The following is a 9,116-nucleotide window of genomic DNA, read 5'->3' as shown; positions in this document are numbered from 1 at the left end:
CTTTTCCAATTGCAAATAGTGCATAACATCTTTCATAAGTGTAGTGTGAGTCGGAACCTGTGCTTGCTTCCAATTCAACAGTATCAGTCTGCGAGCCAGTAGAGTCACATATTTTACCATGGTATATTGGAAAGTAGACAATTTGACCCCGGGGCTTTTAACTCCTAGAACTTCTGTCAGTGGATCCGGGTCAAAAGGTTTTCCAACAATGTCTGACAGTGATTTAAATATACTTTGCCAATATGATGTTAGTTTAGTGCAGTGCCAGAACATATGAGCTAGAGTGGCCGGCGACTGGCCACATCTGTCGCAGGCTGGATTCACATTTGGATACATTCTGTTGAGTTTTTCCTTTGACAAATGTAACCTGTGTAATATTTTAAATTGTATTAGACCATGCCTGGCGCATACTGAAGAAGAGTGCACTAACTTTTGAGATGTAGACCATTGCTCGTCAGTGATAGATATTCCTAAATCGTTTTCCCAAGCAGTTTTTAAATAATTCAAGGAGGCATTACTATCTAAACATGAGAGAGAATTATAAATAATAGAAACACCTCCTTTGACCAATGGGTCAGGTAGAAATATAGATTCCATTGATGAGTTGGTAGGTATGTTTGGAAATGAAGCAGTGTGCTGTGTTACTTTAAGAACATTTTGTGCCAGTAATCCAGCATCCGACCGGGATCTATATGGTGACTTGTGACTATGTTTCTGTATATGGCTTTGGAGAAGGGCACTCTATAGGGGCTGAACAGCCCGCCGGGCGACGGTGTGGGCTTGATCCCTAGCCTTTCAAGGCAGATTGCCACGTACACATCTTCCAAACGCAGGAGGGGAATATTCAGAGAAGTTCCGTACAATTTCGTCGCCATGTCTCCGGAGAACACATAGCCCGTCCCAGAGCAGAACTCGGGGTACATTTCGTTTGAGTACTCTTCTGGGGGCATGTACCACTTTGAGCTTTTGTTTCGGTTTGTCGCCCTATCCTTCGATGGCCAGATATAGCCCGTAAAGTAGTTTGTCTTGGGTTTCAGTCCAGGTCTCAGCAGCTTGTGGATGAGGAAAACGGTGTTCACAAGCATGTCACTGTCAGTTTTCATAACATAGCTGGCCCGGGGACAGTGCATGGCCACCCAGTTCATCCCCATCAGTGTCTTTAAAGTCAGGTTGTAGTAGGTATCTAAGAAGTCCTGCTGAATGATATCGTGGTGCCTCAGGCTCTCAGCCTCCAGGGTCTTCTGCTGTAGGCGTCCCAGCTTGCTTTCCTGCACCCCCAACAGGAACAGCCGAATGATTCCTAAGCCTGGAGCGAGGCTCTCATTCCCCCATGTCTGCCGTATGGCATTCCGTGCCTCTACTTCACTAGCCACAGTGAGTATCAGCAACACTAGGAATGGTGGTGGCTTTCCCTTTGGGCATTTGTTTGACTCCCTAATGATGTAGTAGGGGAACGGCCCAGGAGTTGGGCCGATGGGAGACCACTGGGTGGTCACGTTTCTGGTCATCTGCTTGGTCTGGTCACCGGTGTGGTCACCCATCTGCCAGACATAGTTGAACTGAAAGACGTAAAAGACCAGGGCCTCTAGGAATGAGAGACACAGAACTGCAGCGATGTGCTGCCACTTCCACTTCATGGTGTCTGGTTGCTGCCACTTGGACCGCAGTCGGATTGGTGAGAGAACTTCAAAGCGATATGGCTTCGTGTCAAGCAGTCATAGCCAAGGTATGGATCTGAATAAGCCTTGCAGGTATACGGAGAAATCATGATCAAAATCAGCAAGTCTTTATGGTCTGACTATTGTGAAACACTTTGTTTGAAACACTTTGTTTCACAATAGGTTTAATAAGTCTAATAAACAAATAAAAGCTTAAAGGGACACTTCACCCTTTTTGCAAAAAAATATATGTTAATGACGTTTAGAAGATTTAGAACACTTTCTTGGGGGTCTTTATATTATGTGTGTAATATGTGGTTTTAGATATTTTAGATTTTAGCAGTGAGCCCAGTGTCTCTGATGTCATCGACACTGGGCTCACTTCCTTCCTGGACTACAATTCCCATAATGCTTTGGTGTACTGCTCCTCCTTGTGGATAGGGGGAGGGCTGTCTTACCGAGACAACATAGGCTAGTCCCAAGGTATATGAAATGGAGGTAAGGTCACCAACGTCATTTTCACTATCACGCAATTCCAGACGGCATATTCGTCGCACCATGGGAGCCAAACTGCACCCAGGAGTTCGGCAGAATGCACTGGAGTCAATGAGAGCTCAGTGACCAGCTCATGAACAAACACTATTTCTGAATGACTGAGATCTTTTGTAAAGTACTTTGTAAAATAACAGAAGACATATAACACATTATTGTCTGCTGTGTTGCTTTTCGATGTGTACACTGTGACATTTTATAGAGATATCTAAAGAGCAAAAAGTACGTTTCTGAACATGCCAAGTATTGCGAGATTGTCCACCGTCTGGCAGCCAAATCTCACGAAACCCCCGGAACAGAAACGATACCTGCTGCTGTTAAAAAAAAAAAATGATGGTATCGAAAAGCAAGTGATTAGAAAACAAACTGTGATATGTCTTCTTTTATATGAACCGATTATGACACAGATCTCAATGGTTCATAAATAATGTTTGTTATTATGAGCTGGTCCAGCTTGCCCCATTCACTGCTTTGTATTCATGTAACTTCCGGTGCGAGATTTGGCTCCCATTAAAGTGTCATGGCGCAGCACAGTCACGTGACCATGACACTTCCTTCTCTAAACTTCCTTGGCTAGTCCTAGGAACATTAAGAAGGAAGATGGGGGCGTGGCACAGTCTCCTGCGGGAGGTTTGCAACTCTCATGCACCTCTAGCACCTCTGCTGCAACACTCCATCATCGCAGTTCCTGTTTACACTGCACATGTGCAAACCTCCCGCAGGAGGCCAGCGGTGGTAGTTCACAGGCGATGGAGACCCATGCACCAAGAGTTCCATCGAGCCAGCGAATATAACACCTGCGGTTTACTTCTGGGTTGTGAGCTGGCGAATATAAGGGCTTCAGAATAAGTGGCGTATACTAGAGTACTTATATGTGCCCTACAAGGTTGTTACCGATTTAAAATGACTATTGATTCCCATTAAATTGGGCACTTTGCACATGTTCCTACCATACGTGTGGCGAACTAAAGCAAAAGAGGGCGCTGTTTCTCCTTTATTTGCCGATGGATTCTCAGATTGCCTATTATAGGCAATTATTATAGTGGTTTTCAACCAGTGGTCCGGGGACCACCAGTGGTCCTTGAGGGGGTTCCAGGTAGTCCCCAGCTAAATGATAGAGAGTAGTGACCAAATTGACACTTATAGATCTTATAGGTCCATTTGGTCCCTCGGTAGGAACCTTTTAGGGCACATATAAGTGCTCTAGTAGTATACACCATTTAAAAAGACATATCATAAATGCATTTTTTAAATAAATGTATTACTTAAAAAAAACATTATTTATGAGGTCTTATTCTAATCTGAAGCCCTTATATTCGCCTGCTCACAACCCGGAAGTAAACCGCAGGTGTTATATTCGCTGGCTCGACGGAACTCTTGGTGGGTTTCCATCGCCTGTGCACTACCACTACTGGCCCGCAGGAGACCGTGCCACGCCCCTGTGCCTGTTCCATCTTGCTGAGGGGCTACAGTACAGTGGGCAGTATTATGCGTGTCTTAAGTACCAGGTCTTATTACTTAACTAAAGACCTGGAGGCGTGATCAATGCCATGGCTATTCTGAGTGGCCAAAGAGCATTGACCACACGTCCAGGTCTTAAGTTAAGTAATAAGACCTGGTACTTAAGACAGGCATAATACTGCCCACTAGTATGTTCAATGGCAGCTCAAACAAAAATAGTCATAACTCCCTCAAATCTTGATGGATTTACAAACGAGTTGGTTTATTACAAACGTTGTCAATGTGGCTGTAATTCAGGACACTTATCTGCTTAATTTTGTGTTTTATATGAACGTTGTATAAAAGCATATAAGTATGCGGACGTCTCTGACATTTATAACAAACCAAACCGTTTGAAAATCGGTTGAAAATTGAGCAAGTTATGGATGTTTAAAAAGTACATGCCCCATAGACACAATGCAAATGCTGCCCCTCGGTAAGATGGCCGCCACGTAGCAACGTCGCTCTCCATTGGCCAGAGCGCAGGTGTGCCATCTAGTTTTCTTATATATATCTATGTGCAAACCTCCCGCAGGAGACCGGGCCACGCCCCCGTGCACATTCCTCTTTAATGTTCCTAGCTTAATGTTCCTACTCCAGGAAGTAAGTGAGCCCAGTGTCGATGACATCAGAGACACTGGGCTCACTGCTAAAAAAAATCACACCCGTGTGAACTGAGTGGTGTAAGGTTTTATATAGCATGATCAGCTGTGGTCTGACGTAATGTCTGACGTAATGAAATAAGGTAAGGTATTATGTAGCCTGATCAGCTCTGATCTGACGTAATGAAATCACACCCGGATGTGATTTCACAACTGGCTGTTTTTGCGCAGAGAAAATGACCACGGTTGCTACGGTCATCCAGTTCACCCGGGTGTGATTTAATTACGTCAGAAATTATTTTGAACATAGCAACCATGGTCATTTTTTTATGCACACAAAAGCCAGTTGTAGGAGTGGTTTACACCACTCAAAAATATATAAAACCACATATTACACACAAAGACTTTTTTGCAAAAAGGGTGAAGTTGCCCTTTAACAACATGCATGTTTAATACTGCAGGCGGTTAAAATTGGGACACCTGTGGTAGCATGAGGAACATACAGTTTATACACATTTATAAAACGTAGCTGATTATTTTATTGAAATAGTTTCTAAAAGTGAAGAAAAGGCAGCACACGATGCAGGATAATTGATTGAATATCAATGTTTTGACCTCCCTGGCTATGAGTGTGCTGCCTATTCTTCACTTTTAGAGAGAGGAAGGTGGGAGGGAGAATGTCCCTAACTAAATACTGTAAAAAACCAAAGTCAACATTTAACATGGATACCTCTGTGAATGAAAGTGCTTAAGCGAATACATTGGTGTTCTTTGTTCTGATGTTCCAGGGTCAACATTATACTTATTATATTATATATTATATGCGTGCAGTTATTATGTCTGTGTCCCTTTTATTCCCATACCTCCATATATGGAGTTCTTTGTCAGGCATGCCCAAATATGGAGTATATGCAGATGTCAGAACAGGTACGCAAAGACAATGATTTATTGTATTATATTACAAGTTTTCTGAAATTGTACATTTAAATATGCAAAATAGGTATCATATAGGAATATGCCCAAACTTTTCAAAATCAAAATAGGAAAATTGGATAAAGCCAAAGTTAACCTTCTTATTTAATTGTGTTTACATGTTAGACTCAAAGGTTTAAACGTAGGGAATACGCAGGTCTTTCCACTCCATGGATGCTGGTATCAATGGGCTAGTGGGGCGCAGCCCTCCCTATCTTATAGAGTAAAGATGAGAAATTATTATTATAATGTTTCAGAAGAGATACTTCGATATAATGGTAGAATCTAAAGCAGCAACAACATCAAATAGTTACATGGAGGAAAAACACAATATGTCAAAATGGACTGATTTATTACGGCCCAAATCGGCTTCCATTGGCTGTCATTGAGTTGAGTGATTGACAGCTGGCATGAAGAGCCATTGGAGCTAATATGTCAGCCCAGAGCACCGAAGTCTGACGTCACTTTCAGTAGAGGGCACCAACACACAGGTTCATGTATTTTTTTATTTGCATTGTAATCTCCATAGGGGGATTTTAGGTCGCTTCATATAAGAACTGTGTTTGAAAAATAAACCGACCACCCCGGCCTTTCTGTCTGTGCGTCGTTAATGATGTCCATTCATATTTGATACAGCCAGTTTCTGGAGAAAATGGAATTAATGTGGCCGCAAAAGCCTTGAAACTACATATGAAGGCAATGTCGCTGCTAATATACGTCACGCCCAGCTGTCAACACATTGCGTTCCTGAGATTCCTCGTTGACGTAAGCTCAGCTGGTGGTGACTCGACTCGTACTAACCACGAAACATTAAATATCAATAAAATAAAAATAAAAATTAACGTAATTGACATTCAGTTTCTGTTGTGCGACGGACAGATGCAGCCACCCCGCATACCCGGAAATGTAGTCTCTGGGTTGTTTGACTCGTTTCTAACGCTTATTTTGTTACTCTTTTGGTATATTTGTACATTTCCACCTTCAGTCGATGCTTCATATCCATATGAGTGAAAAGGCCGGGGTGATCGGTTTATTTTTCAAACACAGTTCTTATATGAGGCGATCTAAAATCCCCCTATGGAGATTACAATGCAAATAAAAAGTACATGAACCTGTGGACTGACGCCCTCTACTGACAGTAGAGGGCAGTGACGTCAGGACTTCGGTGCCCTCGCCCTCGGGCTGTGAGGTCACTGGCTTGTGTTCTCCCCGTGTGTCTGACAGACAGACAGACAGACAGACAGACAGACAGACAGACAGAGTTTGTGTGTGTGTGTGTGTGTGTGTGTGTGTGTGTGTGTGTGTGTGTGTGTGTGTGTGTGTGTGTGTGTGTGTGTGCACGTCCGTGAGAGAGAGAGAGAGAGAGCAGAGAGAGAGAGGGGGGGGGGGGGGGGGGGGGGGAGCCGATCATGTTGTGAGCTTGTAGATCAGCAATTCTCTTTTGTTTTTAGCCTATAATGACATGCCCAAAATTGGGATGTCAGGGTTAAAGTGTTACCCAGCGAGTCTGCGGGCCATGCATATGCCACATATATTCCATGTTTGGGATTTCAATAATTGGGTCTTATCAGTACAGTTGCAGGAGAAAAAGGGCCACTTAGGTGAATGGGTGTGTAGCATACTTGAGAGTTACACATTAGGTTATTACACTAGGCCTATATAGATAGATGGCTTCTCAGAGGACAGTGTTGAGCTACAGTACACATTAGGTTATTACAGTAGGCCTAGATGGCTTCTCAGAGTGTTATTTGAGGACATGAGAAGACAGGAAGTTCTACAAGTTAAACTAGTTTTTTTGTTTGTCAACTTAGCGTAGTTGGTTTTGTAGTCAAACCATATCATTATGTATGTATGATGAAAGTTTTTAATTATATGGCATGATTTAAAGGAATGCAGTGTGACAATAGTTTGACGGAAAGGTGCCTGAGGTCTGATGAGGTGAGCCTGTGTGTCATTGAGTGTTATCATAATATAATGATTGTGAAAGTTCCGCCCTCCTTTGCCTTGGTGGTCCTTCTCTCTCTCTCTCTCTCTCTCTCTCTCTCTCTCTCTCTCTCTCTCTCGCTCTCTGTCTCTCTCTCTCTCTCGCTCTATCTTTTTATTTTTATCCCACTCTTTTATAACCCATTTTTTTCACCCAGTGTCAATTATCTAATGTAATCCTGGGCGCTACACTTCCTCTGCCAACCTGGGGGGGGGGGGCAGCTGACTGACCTCATGCTTCCTTCTATGAAGAGTCCAAGCTGCTTCTTTTCACCTGATAGGGGGGAGTTTCCCTGGTCGGACGTAGCGTGTGGAAAAAACTGGCCAGGGGGAGGTAGTTTAGAGACCAGGATTGCATGTTTTTTGTGAGGGTGCCTAGGGACACGTGGAGAACATGCAAACTCCACACAGGAAGTCAACCCCGCCTTGAGTATGGGCACTGATGACGCCCACAGCGCCCACAGCGTCCCCAGCGGGAATCGGATAAAACATGCCGCGGTGTGTCAAACCTTGGTAATTCTGTCTCTGCCCTCCATCATGCACCCCGGTTGGCAAGTGGGAGGCAGTTTAGAGACAAAGATTACTGCATGCTTTTTTGTGAGGGTACCTCAACCCCCAGAAGGGCTGGCCAAGCTGAAGCTGCCACTACCTACTGGCCAAAAGTGGAACTGCAGCACGTTCATGGAGGTGGGCGGATGGCCGTTCAGTGACGTCATGTGCGTAACGTGCGTCAACGCGGACCTCAAATTCGAGGTCCACTCCACTCGTTCGCTCGAGCCAATGAGTTATAATGGTACTTCCGGCAGTCTTCCGGGTGCTTCAAAATGCCACTGAGCCGGTCCTCACACTATCCTTTATAACTCTATGGGGTACCTACCCTAGGGGACAAGGGAGAACATGCAAACTCCACACAGAAAGGCCCTTTCGCCAACCCCACCTAGGGTATGGGCACTGATGACGTGGAGGGAGAACACAGCGCCCACCGCATTCAAAGTGGGAATCGAACACGGGACCTTCTAGCTTAGAGGTGACAGTGCTACAGACTGCACTGCTCCCTCGCTGCACGTCAACTTTATTTGAATGTCCCATGTAATGTTGTAGGACAGGACAGTCGTCATCGTTCAATGATCTCTGCTTCTCTCATTTACACAATTATAAAAGGCAAATCATTTGCCTTGCTCGTCAATAAATGCCTTGGAGTGCCATTTTTCATTTCAAGTCTTGACAAGAGATAATATCTTGTCCGGACGAGATAATATCTTGTCCGGACAAGATAATAATTATCTTGTCCGGACGAGATAATATCTTGTCCGGACGAGATAAAATATATTTTGAATGCATGGCCATTCAGGGGCTCCGTACAGATGTAAATTGATATATACAATATATATATATGTATATAGGTCGCCACTTTCCGTATACATTTCCATTATAACTAACTCATCTTACTTGATAAACTGATCATTTGATCCTTCAAACTCTGTGTCTTATGAAACAAACTCATTAGTTCATTTTGCAAAAAATAAATAATAATAATATGCCTGCGCACAATATTTCCTTATTTATGGAGTGATAGTAGCCTATAGGGATATCAAATATTCCCTTATTTAAAACCTTTGACTCTAACATGTAAATAAAATGAAATGACTGTGGCTTTATCCAATTTTCCGATTTTGATTCTGGAAAGATGTGCAAATGTGGGCATATTTTCATATATAATGCCTAATTTGCATATTTAAATATACAATTTCAGAAAACTGGTATTACAATAAATCATTGTCTTCATGTAAGTAATATCATAGCTTTTTTCCAGCAGTACTGAATAGTTTAAATAGCACTATAGCTCACC

The 9,116-nt window shown here is 43.2% G+C and overlaps 1 protein-coding gene across 1 annotated transcript; it reads right to left on the bottom strand.

Annotated features, from left to right (window-relative positions):
- Window positions 1-641: 641 nt before the first annotated feature.
- Window positions 642-1,637, bottom strand: LOC306919774 (beta-1,3-galactosyltransferase 2-like; the record flags this gene model as incomplete). The annotated part of the gene is made up of 1 exon (XM_079496325.1): window positions 642-1,637. The coding sequence occupies one exon, from the start codon at window positions 1,635-1,637 to the stop codon at window positions 642-644; it is 996 nt and encodes a 331-aa protein (XP_079352451.1).
- Between the last annotated feature and the right edge of the window lie 7,479 nt (window positions 1,638-9,116).

Source organism: Electrona antarctica (assembly GCF_951216825.1).
Source record: "Electrona antarctica genome assembly, chromosome: 3".
Taxonomy (NCBI): Eukaryota; Metazoa; Chordata; class Actinopteri; order Myctophiformes; family Myctophidae; genus Electrona; species Electrona antarctica.
This window is presented reverse-complemented; position numbering and strand designations above follow the sequence as displayed.